Source organism: Lycorma delicatula, chromosome 1 (assembly GCF_047948215.1).
Source record: "Lycorma delicatula isolate Av1 chromosome 1, ASM4794821v1, whole genome shotgun sequence".
NCBI classification, from domain to species: Eukaryota; Metazoa; Arthropoda; class Insecta; order Hemiptera; family Fulgoridae; genus Lycorma; species Lycorma delicatula.
In genome coordinates this window covers 152,785,730-152,800,815 of record NC_134455.1, presented here as the reverse complement: position 1 = coordinate 152,800,815, position 15,086 = coordinate 152,785,730, and the positions used below count along the sequence as shown (strand labels likewise).

Genomic DNA, 15,086 nt, shown 5'->3' with positions numbered 1-15,086 from the left:
ACCACTCATCGTTGAAAGTGTTGCTTGGAAAATTTTTTGCTCTTTGAATTTTACACGTGACGTACGGATGAATTGACATAAGGAAGTGGAGGGACGCTCCACGCTGACGGATTGAGAAACGATTCAATTCAACATTACGGCGTAAATTCTATCTACATACAATGATGGTAGAGACCACCACTCGGTGGTTTAACCGACTGATTCGAAAACCGCTAGCCAGCGGCCATCGTTTTCAGTCTCGGTAAATGCTCCAACCGTTTCGTTGTATCGCAGGACAACTGAATCTTGCAGATTCAGTTGTCAATTCATTAATGCTTCGATCAAAACAATTGCGTGTGTGTGAGTGCGCGCCCTTGTGGGTGTGTCAGTGGCCTAATTTTTTTTCTAATCGATTTCAATATAAATGTTTCAAGAGGAGTATAGGATGGTTCCTCCCTCTAAAAAAACACAGCAAAAAAATTTATTTTTTTTTGTGAAGCGGACTTCGTTGATAGTTGGTGAGTAGACATTAATTAATTATAATTATTTGAGAAAATTCAATAACTTCAATATAAAAATATTCCGTATTCGAACTTATTCTTCCTCTAATTTTTTTTTATAGTTTAGGTAACTGGATGTGTTTGCGGCATTCTTCCTTGCACTCAGGGACTCCTTTAATGAACGTATGTTTCATTCTTTTTTTAATTTTGGACGGCGGGGGGTGAGAGGCAACTCAAAAATTTCAAATGGGGCCAATGGTCATTTTACAGAGCACGACTGAGACGAAAAAAGTGATACAATTAAAACAAAATTCTAATCGCCCAATCCAAAGTAGCAGCCAACAGTGTGTTTGTTTCAGACAGAACTACGGTGTTATGCTCCCCTTTAATTTTTTTGTTACTTGAGATATCCCTCTCTCTTAGAGAGATATACTCTCTCTCTCTCTCTCTCTTTCTCTTTCTCTCTCTCTCTCGCTCTTTAGAAATCTTCTCCGATAAAAGAGGCTAACTCAGTAAACCGCAATTAAGGGAATTCGGCCTTCAGTCAGGTACAGCTCACAAAGTTTTAATGGGACGTATGGTCATGCATGTCTTATTTTAAAGGGCTTTGCGAGAAAAGCAAAACGATATTAAAAAAATTAAATTCTGACTAGTTAAACCAAAACGGTGAACAAATGAAAGCCATAAACATACTTCATATAAATTACCTTTATTAATAATTAATGTGAGGTTTCAAAGTTCGCCTAGAAGTCATTGCTTTTAGAATAAGGAACCGGGTTTTCGTTTTTTTTTCATTTGCTGATATGTATTTCACACGCAAATAGTATTTGCCTGAATTAAATCAAACACTATCTACGTAGGCTAATAGTGCTCTAGAATTTTCGTTTACAGAGAGCTATTTATCTAGGAAGATAGTATTCAATCAACCAAATTGCAAGCAAATAGCTTCTACTTATACATCTGAAACTATAGAATATGAAAAGGTTTAGCATGGTAATTGGTATATTACTATCTTGTAGAATAAAGTAGAAGAACCTACGCTATAAATATCCAGATTTATACTCCGGACTGGTTCAACATTAATTCTTTGAAAGTGGATTAAACAATTTCTATACATGGGGCATTGATTGTATTCAATTTTAGTCAAAATTAAAATAGGGTATGGGTAATTTTCCCCTTTTTTGACTTTTTATATAATGACGGTAGAAAATTGAGCTTAAGGGAGATGAAAATTGTTCTTACTAAGATATTTAAAATTGTAAAGTTTCACATGAACCGGGATTAGGCGGGTGGGATATTCAACATTATTTATAAACAGTCTTTGACTCATACGTCGAAAAGCCCGTTGACCAAAAAAGTTGAAATTTAAACAAAGTTTAAATTTGGCTTTAAAAAAGTTTCAAGTTGGCATAAATGTACGGCTCTCTTCCCCCTCTCACTTTCTCTAACTTTATCCTGATATTTTGGTTGCCGAGGCATCATAACCTTTTTTTTACTCCAATAAATAAAGTTTTAAAACACCTAAAACAAAGGAGCTGAATAAGACCCGTATTAAAAATATCATTTTTTTAAATTATAATTTTCAAGACTGAAAATCCACCCATATCTAGTATTAACATATATGTTTAGATTCATCTGTTTTCTTTGTCCTCTTGCTCAACGTAAACATCTCCTGTCATTTTCTTCTTTTCTTCTTTCTTCTTATTTGTTAATGAACCAGCTGATCTTAATTTTTGTTAGAACTATTAATATATGAATACTTACTTTCTTTTATAATGTCAACCAATCAACATAAAAATGTATCTGTACTAGCCAGACAGTTTAATGTGTAATTAATGTAAATGTGAATAAAGAAAGTGTAAAATATCCATTTGTTGTTTTATCCGGCAATACTTAGTGTATACAATTATCACAACCAACGAATTGCTCCGCGGCTGAAATTGTCGTATATTATTTTTGGTCCTCCGGGCCAGATGACCAAAAGGTGGGGTCCCGTGAGACCAGACTGAATCGTCTAAATATTTCATAATTTAGTATTTAAAAACCCTAAGGCGTACTTGAGATAAAAATCTGTCAGCGGCAAAAAGCAAAACTGGGAAAGTTATACAATTCTTTGCTGGATTTTTATTTTTCATATAGTGATGTAAATATATGCTATACCATAATGGTTGCACTACGTTCTTATGTATTATAGGCGTTTATTTATTTATTTTTTTTTTTTAATAAAAAATAAACAGTTTGGATAAAAAAATAAAATAATCGTTTTTCCTATATATTTATTGTCTATTGTTTAATAATAAATCGAAGATATCTTATAATTTTGTAGGTAGATAATTAAAGTAAGCCAAATAATTAATTTATAATATATTTATTTTTTTATGATAAGCACAAAAGTCGAATCAGTATTATTTTTTCTTGTTCAAGCTGAATCGACAATTTTAGTAAATTATCTACTAAACTCATGGAATTTTTATTAAGAAGGAAGATTTTTTATATTATCCTTAAAAAATCGACAAAAGAGATCAATAAAAAGCATGCAAATATGCCGATTGTAAATTTAGCGTACTTGAAAGCATAACAATCCTTTTCAAAGAAATTTTTCTAATCTTAACTACTTCACATTTTTGTAAGCAACATATTATATTGAAACTTAAAAGTTAATTTGCGAATTTAACTATTAATTAATGGAAAAAATCCTTCATTCAATAATGTAAAATTTATAACACTTATATTTGCACTTTTTTGAAATTTTTAATTAAAAGAATAATAAGGCTTTTCACTTTGTATAATTCGAATGTAGCAGCAAAAATTAATAGAACACTGAATATATATCATATTTTATAAAATTAAGTAAAGATATTAACATAACTTTCCACCTTGACAACATAATTTTCATTCGATCGCGACTTAGTCGGTGAATTTAAAATAAATAAAGTTCATTCTACTTGAGTTTAGAGTTAATTCAAACAAACGTTTTACTAATTTATTAACTGATTGTGGCCTTGACTCACTGAAGGTGAGTGATACGGTATATCCTGTTAGTCGCGCAAATTTACGCATCAATAAAGATCGCTGTAATAATTACTTGATTTTAAAATTAAACTATTTAATACCGTTTTATCTATTACCGATAATCCGATTGTAGTATTATTACAAAGAAATAAATCTACCAGATTATTTACTACATTATAGTAATAATATATGGCGTACTATAAACATTAACTACATCATATAGTCTGTGGCTAAGTTAGAAGTGACCTAATCTCTTGCGTCAGTGCGGTTTTAAACATAAGGAAGATGGATTATAGTTGACAAAATTAGCGCTCTGTGTTAAATTAATGCCTTTCATAGTTCAAATAGTCCACAACTTGCTGCTGTCTAGCGGTATAAATATTAATTAAACTCAAACGAACCGAGGGTAAAATATTTTGATAGGTGTCACTGCTATATTCCATACCTCGTCGTTAGGAAAACATGTCATACGGCTATGTTCGCACTACCGGATGCATTATGATTAATCGAAGAAGGTTAAGTTTCCTACTAACGACTATTACAATAATAGAACTATGTCGGCAATAACAAAATATTGAAATTTAATATAGCTTCTACATATTTGTTTTACCTCGGGTGACGTAACGCTTTCCTATTCGTGTAGAAATTAATGAGAATTGCAATCATATCGAATGAAAGAGTTGATGATTTCTGTTACAAAGAGTGAAATTAACATCGTAAAATATTTTTATTAATATTATCCATGAACTCTTCAAACTTTGCATCAAATAATATAGATTCGTATTTCTTGTACGAGGCGGTGTAAGCCGCTAAAATCGAGCAGGATATTTTTAATTTGTCCTGTATATCAAAATACGACGGGTGCCATCTGATTAGATTGCGATTCCGTTTTACAAAACCACTACGACTTCTACCACGACATCTTCCGTACGATTTATTTCTAACAGAGGATACACGAAAGAAAAGAAAATATTCATCCGTATCAGAATAATAAACATCACATCCTCCCTGACCACCGCGTCCAGGAATACCGTCTTCACCGTCTCTTCCATGTTTCCCATTATCCATTTCGATTTTTATTCCACTCGCATAAGGACCTACATTAGACAAATCGACCGTCCCTTTTTTACCACCTTTACCTCCCTTACCTCCAGCTCCACTGTCACCTCCGGGTGTTCCAGAAACACCTTTGTAGCCGCTTGTTTCTTCAAAATTATTGTAAACTAAATAAATATTTTTGTTATTTCTGCTGAGATCACTCGAGTAAGTATATCCATCCCATCCGTCTCTACCGTCTAAACCGTCACCTCCATTCTGCCCGTTTTCACCGTCTCCTCCATTTGCACTTAAAATCAAATTGTGTCCGTTTTCAAATGTCATACCGACACCCGTGAAAGTTCCTCCGCTTTCACCGTTCGCACCGTCTTTACCGATTTCTCCGAGATCGGCTTTATACGATAAATAAGGTGTTTTACCGGAACGCCCGTCAACACTTAACCTTCTTGTACCGACAACATGCCATGTAGGCGCTACAATAAGTATTTCTTTTCCTTTTAAATAATCTTCGTCGAGATCTTTATCGATGAATACGGTGTGCATAGCTAATATTACTAAACTATTAATGTTGTTCTTATTTTCAATACGGTGGTCTTGAATTTCGGATAGTCGCACTATGTATCCTTCAACGTGCAACGCATCGTTTAGGGAATAAATTTTAGTTTCCGACTTTATTGTTATATCTACAAGCGAATTAAGAATCTTCACCGTATTTTCGTTTAACTTAAAATCATTATATTTTTTATATAAATCAATAGAAGTCAAGAAACTACGAATCTTTTCCTCATTAATACCATTTACCGTATCGTTTTGGAGATCATTTATCACGGGAAGATGAAGTTGTGTTTTTTTTTTCTGAATCTCATAACCGGTTAATGTAAGGAACACATCTTCTATTAGATAATTATTTTCCGTTTCGGTACGTACAAAATCAGTTAACGTACTGAACGAGGCAGACCACTTGTCAGGCCTATACGAGTATTCAGAAGAATTTAAAAAATTATCGATATTATCGAGGAAATTTATTAAAATATCTACTTTATTTAAATTCATTTTGCATTTGTAATTAATATTTTTCCTTTCTATAAAACTCTGTGTGCTGTTTATGTACGTTTTAGCGTTATCGGTTTCTTTAATTTCATTTACTAATTTATTAATATCGGAATTTATTATTTTTAGTTCTTTTATTCTCTCGTCGATTCGCTTAATGTTGTGTAATTTATTTCGGTAAAAATCTACAAAATATCTTGAAAGTAAGCCGGATAACGACGCAATATATTTATCCACTAGTAAAAATAATTCGACCAGGTAAACTTTTGCACGATCTGATATTGAATAACCGAAATCGTTTTCGTCTATTGTCGTAAAATTATTATCAGATAGTAATACCTCTCTAAGTTTAGATCTTTCGTCATTAATTTCGGTTATTTCTATTAACGGTCCTTCCTGAGAGGGTTTCCTGAATAGTTTAATTCTCGATTTCGAATCGTCTAATAAATTCTTTATTACACTAATTTCACGTAAATGATCGGTTCCATTTACTGAAGGAGTAGAATTCTCCAAACTCAAAATAGCTTCGTTTAAAAAAAAACGTATTCCGTGTACCACAGATTCTTCAGACGCCGGTATTATCATACCCTTTTTAAAGGTATACAAATTTCCTTTGGTCGCTGTTAAATAGAAGCTTTTCTTATATTTATCTACATCTTTCACAAAACTTGTCGTTTGTTTTAAAAGATTAGTGAAATCGTCTCTGTATGAGCCTTTCATCAAAGATGTTTGTGGTATTACTAAAACAATTTTTATCTTTCTCGAACTTTTTAAAACTTTTACCATCGAAGACGCAGCAACTAGTTCGTGTATAGGACTTCGAGTGTCCTTGAATCCTGGACTATCACAAACAATATTCCCGGTTTCCGAATCTATTATCAAATCAGGTATTAATGTGGTCGAAACTACCGTATCCATACCGATTTTATCATTATCTATTACAATATAATCTCCTGAATCGGGTGATGTTTCGACGGAGAGAAGTTTTTCTTTGTTTCCAGATATTAACTGTGCTAAGGTACTTTTTCCGGCACCGGTATTGCCGATTAACATAATCATATTTAAAGATTTATTTTCTTGTTTTGAAGTCGCTTCGTTTAATTGATCGTTTAATATATAAAACATATTGCTAAAATGTTCAACTTCATCAAATTTACTAAAAATTTCCGGTCCGATGATGTTACATTCTTCTGTTAGTTCAGCCGAGTGATACCTGTAACAATAAAAATGATCCTTATATAATTTATTTATTTGTTTTAATACGCAAAAATCGGACACATTTCATTTTTCCTCCAGTTTTAGTATAACACAGAGGGAAAGCATTGTGTCTGCCAGAAAAACGATCTGTCATTTGACTTATAATTCTGATCAATCGTTGCAAAAACAATAAAATCTAAAAATGCAAAGTACTACTTTTTTCTTCTCAGTTTAGGTATCAGAAAATATTAAACTTAATAAACACAAAACTGATTTTATTATTTATTTTTTTAAAATGGGATTAGGCGGTAGAAAAATAATTAAGGGTGGTCCTATATTATAAATAGGTTGAAACCATAAAAATTTTACATGAACGTGTATTTTAGTTTTTAAGAAATAGCATTTCTAATGCCAATTCTGAAAAAACTTCCATAAAGTACCCTTTCCAAAGGAATATGATTTCTTTCTGCTGTAAAAAGCGTTCTCTAAGTGAGGTTGGAAAAAGTTATTATTGTTTTCAGAAGGTAACCCTTAAAAGCAGAAGATATATTGATATAATAAAGATGAAAGAACTGTAGAAAAATCTTCCAATTTATAAACTGATATTTATTAAAAAAAACCTTTTCTCTATTAGAGTCAGGATAACATCAGTTTTAAAATCTTACCAGGGATTTTAAATTTGAAAAGTTATTTGTATCCCCCAGTTTCAGTGGTCGTTAATGAAAGGCTAAATTACGTAAAAAAATTTATTTTACTCGGCCTTTGTTCAGCTAATTAATAGATTGTGACAGCCAAATTGTAATGCTTTCTTGGAATCGGTTATTTATTTTTACATAGTGGAAAAATACGAATAACTAAACATGAAAAAGGTTATCTAAGATTTCTTTTTTTGGCTGGGGGTAATTTATGATGAAGTTTTATTGTAAAATTATCATTATACGTTTAGATAAACCAAAGAAGTTTAAAAATCTAAAAATGGGTATTTTTTTCTCCCCACCACCAAAATCTTTAATAAATCCACTTTAATTTTTTTTCAAACTTTTATTAAAAATTTAAATAAACCAAAAATATTTTAAAAGATTTTTTAAATTTATATTTTTAAACTTTGATCGGCTCTCCAAAGTATTTTTTGGGGTCGCTTCCACTTTTACTATGCCTAGGAAGACATTAAAATAAATCGGTTAAAAAATATGTGGTAAGTGAAAATGTAGATTTTTCGATTTTTGGGAAATAAGGAAACATTGAGGTAAAATTTGTTTTAAAAATTGAAATATAAGCATGCACGCATGTACTGAGCTTAATATAGCTCAGAACGAGGCATGTTTTCGCCGATCTCTCAGCCCACCTTGAACGATTTTTACTATTCGTAAGCACGTGTTTTTGATGAAACTAATTCGCCATAACCCTTTTCTAACATTTTTAGCGAGTCTGCTCACAAATTCAGTTGGCAACACAAAATCTAAGCAAACTTGTTGTTCAATAATTTTGTTCATTGTAAAAATCGTGATGCATTACTGAAGTAGACTGAATCAACAAGCTGCTGTAAACAAACTGGTAGATAGATCGTGCACATTTTGGACACTGAAATTAATTATAGTGCTAGCATCTTACAGAAAAAAAGAATTAAAAAGATCATTAGCGTAGCCCTTTTAAAAGACAAATTCCCGGTACTTTTTTGACAGAAGGGGTATATCATAATTTTTTTGTACGATAATTTTTTTTTTCCAAAACCTTACTGTGAAAGTTTATTTTTATTTAAATGTTTTATGGTCCATAGTCGTTCAACAGTAACATATATATATATACATATAATAAAAAAACTGTGCGTTTGTTTGTATATTTATATCGATATTGTTTTAAAGGCTGAATAATTCTTTTACCTATGTATTTTTTCTAAATTCTGAGGAAGGTATTAGGCATCAATATATCTAGATAACTCCATTACTTGATGCTTAATAACGCTAAACTGGGAGCGTGTTGTATTTAATAGTTAATGTTTAAGTTCGGGATTAGGCGTGAAAGACGAAGTGTAGTTTAACCGAATTAAAGCTTGATATTTTCAAGCTTGAAGATATAAATGCACAAAAAATGAGCTCATGTTCATTTCAATTTTTTTTATTCACAAATCCTTTTGGCAGCCCTGATTTGATATTTTTTGCCTTTTTTATTTGTTGTTCAAGGTGATTTTTTGTAAGTCTAAAATGAAAGTCTTTAAAATTCATTTGTCGCTGCATGTTTTGCAGTTTGAAGGCGGCATGAGAACCTCGTTTAAAAAATTCGACAATTGCCTTCAATTTTACCACAATTGATTTACTTCTGACGCTGCTGCTTGGACAATTAAATTAATTGTATGCGCTAAGCAAGGAATATGGCGTAGCTGACAATTGCGAATAGCAGCTTTTAAATTGTCTGCATTGTCACTAATAACTGCTCCTATTTTGTCAGTAATAGCCATTCATTGAATTTACCTTGTAATTCAATGGCAATTTTTTCATCCGTATATTGACTACAGATTTCCATACAAGTAAGTAATGGGGTTTTCAAATTGCAATCATGGTCAATGAAACGGATAGTTATGGCCATATAATTATTATTTGAAACTGATGTTCAACTGTCAGTGATTATTGCGCATGCTTCTATATTATATAATGACTTCCGAATCTCACAAGAAATTCTACCATATAATTGTGGAATTAAACTAGTTGTAATTGTTTTCCGACAAGGAACAGAATACCCAGGGTTTAACATGTGAACAACCTTCTTGAATTTTTCATCCTCAACGAGTGAAATAGGTTGAAATTCTTTAATTATAACCTAATTAATTGAATATCTAACGCTCGGCTTTTACTTTGAGGGACAGGTTTTGTAACAAAGGAAGTAAGGGATAACTATTGTATTTTTTTTAGGAAAAAGATGTTATTGGATGCACAGAAGAAGAATTAGGCGATTCAACAAGGTTTGTTAATTTAAGGGCTAATTGCTGCAATTCATTTGGTTCAGTCGCAATAGACTTAGTAGGATTTAAATTGTAATGCATTTCTGAAACATGATAATCAGAAGGACAAGGATTTTTTTGTCTTGAAATATCAACTCCTGTATGTTTGACTTTAATGTGACGAGATACATTACTATTCGTCCACCAGCATAGGATACTGAACTACGGCAAAGATTACACAAGGCAAGTCCAGATGTGACTTCTTTTTCTGCAGCTCATGTTTATAATTTTAAAAATAAAATATTCTTTTATAAAAGTGCTTATAATGTATCTACTTAGGTAAAAACTAATGTTTTAAAAAAATTATACCGATAAACATTTAGAAAAAATCGTCTTCTGATTATTTAAAGTAAAACAATTTTACGAAATTGTGTAGGCCCAAATAAAAAAAAATATAAACAATCTAAAAACACAACTCTAAATAGAACACGGAAAGATTATGCACGATGAAAACAGAATCGACTGTCGTCTTTTATCCCTCTACTAAGAATAATTGTAAAATGTATTTTGAGCATCATAGTATGCGCTAAAAGAACGATAGAAATTAATATGTGCAACATAGCTTCCCGCCAGAATGAAATTAAAAGAAAAAAGAACAATGATGTCATATAGAATATGTGCGTAACACTTTAAATTTTTCCTTCTCTGTTTAGTGATGAGGTTTGTTGATATAAGGTTGTTTTCGTAAATGAATCCAATAAGAAATGAAATAAGGAGAATCGTTGGGTAGATGAAGGGAATAGAGCATGCGTATTAGAAGTGATAGGCTACTAAGTTTACTAAAAATCGTATTCAACTGAAAAAGAATCGGATGCTTACTTAAGAGTCGAATAAGAGTTGAAAAGAGAAGAATAGGCATTTAATAGGTATGCATCAGTTGAGTTGAACAGGAGTATGAAGAGATGAACCGCTAAACTTGGCTGAAGAAGAGAAAGAGTTTACGCATTAGAGTTTACAGTACTGGTAGTGATGGGAAGGAAAAGAATTATTGAATCGGACGAACGATTCTTTTTTACGAATCCTTTCTTAGAATCGAATCGAAAAAAAATCGTTTATCCCACCACTAATGTTTAGTGAGTCTAATAAAACTTATTTATGGTACCAATTTGGAAATGATGTTATATTATAATATTAATTTTGGAATAACGGTAAGTCGTTGGTTTTTTATAAGTTAAATTTTTTACATTACTATTAGCAACATGATCATAATATTTTGTAATGATTTTTTTTTTATTACTATTTTGCTTACAAATTAGATTCTATTGACATAAAACGAGTTAAAATTTATGAGATGATTTATAGCGTATCTTTCGTTTATTAAGTGTGATTTGCGTATAGTTCGTTAACTGTGTACGTTGGACATGTAGTAATGATTCTTAGAAAGAAAGATAATCATGAATTAATGTCACCATCTACGATCATATAGTTAAATACAGAACTAAAATTACGCATATTTAAGACAAGATCAAAGACATGCTTTGTTTTATTGAAGTGGAATTATGATTAGTCATTGAAGTGTAATATATTAGGGACATAAGGAACTTTGGCAAAGGCGAAATTATGGAGCCGAGTGTTTTTAATTACGATTTTAGATGAAGATTTGCTCTCTGTATTCCTGTTTGCAGACCGAAACACACTCTGTTACTGGATTGAGACAACTATATATTCGCGCAGCTCATACACCACCATTCGCCAAACTGTACTCTGGCTTCATTATCTTTGTGACTTATAGTTTCTGTGCTAAGTGTGCTGTGTTACTGAAGAAATATGTCAAGGAATTCCATAAATCATCCCGATAACTTCTAGTACATGGTGGGGATTTGGCGTTTGAAGAAAAACAACAAAGTTTGACTGCACTTACAGATGTCTCCAGTTATAAATGTTATGAACTATATCGCGGTTGTAAAGTTGGGATACAAGATAAGATCTGGGCCCCCTCACATCTGCTGTTCGACCGATGTGAAATCTGGACTAAAAAAAAGAAGTAGTAACTCAAAACAGACAGTGCAGTATCTGAATTTACCGTCTACTATAAGACGTCCCTCAAAGTAAGGAATTACCTGTACCATATCCTCTAACATATCAAACTTTAAATAATTAATATGAGATACCTAATGAAGTTCGACATGTGTGCAGGGTGATCCTCCTTTTGAAGCAGAATTCTATTCCTATGAACTTCATTTGATAATTCAAAGTGAATTAACCAATTCTGTTCGGGATTTGAACAAATCAAAGAAAAACGCCAAGCTTTTGGAATCTACGTTAAAAGATTGGAATTTTTTCCATATTGACACTAGTGAGTCGATAACACACTAGACGATTAGTAATCGTCAAGCAAAGGTTCCAGAATTACATTTTGAAGAGAATATTTTAGTGTACTGCTTAATATTTGTGCTTTTATGGATGCATTTCATCATGAACTTAAACCTAAAGAATGGAGACTCTCCTTTAATTCTTCGAAAACTAATTTAAACGCTGTTCTTTTGTACAATGGCAACAAATTTTTCTTCTGTTCTGTTAACTTAGGCGACTAAAATAAAAGAAACATATAACAATATGAAAATCCTATATGCTGCAGTCTAAATGTTATTGCGTTATAAATGAATTTACTGTTCGACTCTCGACTACATTAAATTTTGTTGCTGTTTGCGTGAATGCGACAAGATAAAACAAATCATTATATCAATAAGGAGTGGCCAAAGAGTGAAACATTTACGCCTGAACAGAAAAATGTTATATATCCCCGCAAGTTAACTCGGAAATTATTCTTCTATACTTCCACTCTGTATAAAATTAGGGGTATTCAAAAATTTTGTTAAATCAATGTATAAAAGTGATGCTGAATTTCATTATTTGTAAGAAAAGTTTCCTCGTGTTATTTAAACTAAAATCAAGGAAGAAATTTTTTAGGTCCCTAAATAAGAACTTTCATTAGAGATGGACAATTTGAAGAACTGTTAAATCAAATCGAAAAGTCAGCGCAGAGGCCATTTAAAAGTGTTGTGCAAAACCTTTTAGGAGGTCATAAATCCCCGACTAATGTGAAATCTCCCTAAAAATTAATTTCTTGAATTCACACCTAGCTTTCTTGCCGGACAACCTCGGCGCCGCCAGTGACGAGCACGGGAAACGCTTCCACCAGCAAATATAAATTATGGAAAGCAGGTACCAATGACAGAGAAGTGCAAGAATGTTCACAGATTATTGTTGGACGCTAAAGAGGGATGTTCCAGATGCTAAACACAAAAGGAAAACAACTACTACCACATTTTAGGTAAGTTGAATAGTGGCCTGCATGCATGTAAATTCTTGCATTCCTTTCAGAAAAAAAGTGTGTAATGAAGAAAGCTTTTTATATATTTAAATTTAGCAAAAAAAAATGTCGATTAGGATCACATATTTTGTTACTTACTGATATAAATAATTATCAAAATTATCTAACTGATATCATTTTAGTAAACGTACTGCAAGGATGGCTCACGAATCCGAGATCATTTGATTACTAATTTAAAATTAATTTAATAAAAAAAATAAGCTCACGTTCGTATTATAATTTAGTAAGTTCAACCAATTTTCTTAAATATTCTATTTATATGAAACGGACTTAATTCATTATATAGATTTTTTTTTTATTACAATTCAAAAATATCTTGTGTTAAAATGTAATTGTCAATATTTGAACAATATGAACAATAATGTAAAGCAACAAGAAATTCATTTTCACCTAAATACATAATTTGAATTGTTTTTATGCCCTTTTTTAAATAATTTTTAACTGTAAAGTAGTTTTACCTTTAAGTATATTCTTTAATTATTTTTATATAAAAATAATATATTAATTTAATTATTCTAAATAATAGTATAGAGGAATTTTTTTAAATACATAAGAAAAATAGTTACTTAGAGGGTATTTAATTTCTTACACATCTTTATACATAAAGGAGGGGATAATTATTGAAAATTTTATCTAGAAATTGGAAGCAATTTTTACCTTCAGGAAGAACTGAAATCTTAGGAAAATAGATTCTGTCATTTTAGGTTAATACATTTTATTTTCGCAATAAATGAACGTCCCCTTAATTTAAGTAATACATTTAAAAATCCGTGAAATTACAGCTCTAAATGCTGTAAATTACCACCATTCTGATAAATCCAATAACCAAAGTATTTCTAGAAGTCAGTCTACTTTACAGCAATGTATATCCAAAATGAAATGGTAATTATTACTTAGTATACCCTGCATAATCTACTATTTTAATTTATTTATCTGATATAAATATAAAATAATATTAATTAAGGTTACCTTATCAATGATTCAGAAGCAATGAAAAAATTTCACATACCTTATATTATTGAAGATAAGTCCTATAACAGCAGTAAAAATGAAACACCGCGCCATCATCAAGATGAATTTGTATAATGTACAAAACATTTATCTTAGTCTTTGAGAAGTTCACAAATGAATAAATAAATATAGACCACAATAAATAAATGATAACCATTCAGATTGAATAAAATTATTTATCAATAATTAGTTTATGAAACGGGAATAAATCATTACAATAGTAAATTAAAAATAATGACGCTACTATTTGAATTTATCTTTGTAAGATAGCAAATATAGTTAAGATTAATTATTATTATAGCTAAAACAATAATATGACTATTGATTTTTTATTGAAAGCAATGGATTTGATTAATTTTATTAATATTAAGAGAATTACATGTGCATATGTCCTATAGATAAATCTTTTTCAATATTTTATTTATTTTCGTTTTGCTGGAGGCATAGTTCCACCAGTGAAATTTAAAAAAGAAGACCTAACAAACCTAACAAGTCCCTTGTAACAAGTCCCTTACAAACCTAAGTGTTACTTATTTACATACGGATACTACCAGTTATTTTGGGAGTATTGAGCTTGAAAATTTTATGTCGAGAATCCTCTGGTAAAATCCGTTTGAAAATTTTCCTTTTTGTTTACTTGCAGATAAATAAAAACAGGAGTTGCTTATGAATAGAAAGTTCGTGCTTATTTTGTTTTATTTTTTCTTAATCATAAAGTTAAATATATATTAACGACGGGGGTGAAGACTTTAATATATATTAAAGTTAAATATATATTAACGCCGCGACGGGGGAACTGACGTTTCCCCGTCGCGGCTTTACCCGCAATATTTTCTTTAATAGCAGGCTTATTTAATTCACATATAAGTGCTAGCATCCCCGTCGCGGCTTCATCTACCCTATATAGTTACTTGTATTTCCCTCGGGCTCGCCCTTCCCGTCCAGCCGAGGG

At 31.3% G+C, this 15,086-nt stretch overlaps 1 protein-coding gene across 1 annotated transcript; it reads right to left on the bottom strand.

The window, feature by feature from the left end:
* Positions 1 to 2,806: 2,806 nt before the first annotated feature.
* Positions 2,807 to 14,287, bottom strand: LOC142324434 (uncharacterized). Its single transcript, XM_075365269.1, has 2 exons — positions 14,133 to 14,287; positions 2,807 to 6,810 (listed from the first exon to the last, which is right to left on the bottom strand). The coding sequence occupies exons 1-2, from the start codon at positions 14,219 to 14,221 to the stop codon at positions 4,200 to 4,202; spliced, it is 2,700 nt and encodes an 899-aa protein (XP_075221384.1). The 5' UTR covers positions 14,222 to 14,287; the 3' UTR covers positions 2,807 to 4,199.
* Between the last annotated feature and the right edge of the window lie 799 nt (positions 14,288 to 15,086).

Excerpts from the sequence above, each read along its gene's own strand:
- LOC142324434 (XM_075365269.1), bottom strand. The coding sequence starts at position 14,221 with ATGTTTTGTACATTATACAAATTCATCTTGATGATGGCGCGGTGTTTC. Across the intron at positions 6,811-14,132 it reads CTTATCTTCAATAATATAAG|GTATCACTCGGCTGAACTAA; the intron begins GTATGTGAAATT and ends TTATTGTTACAG.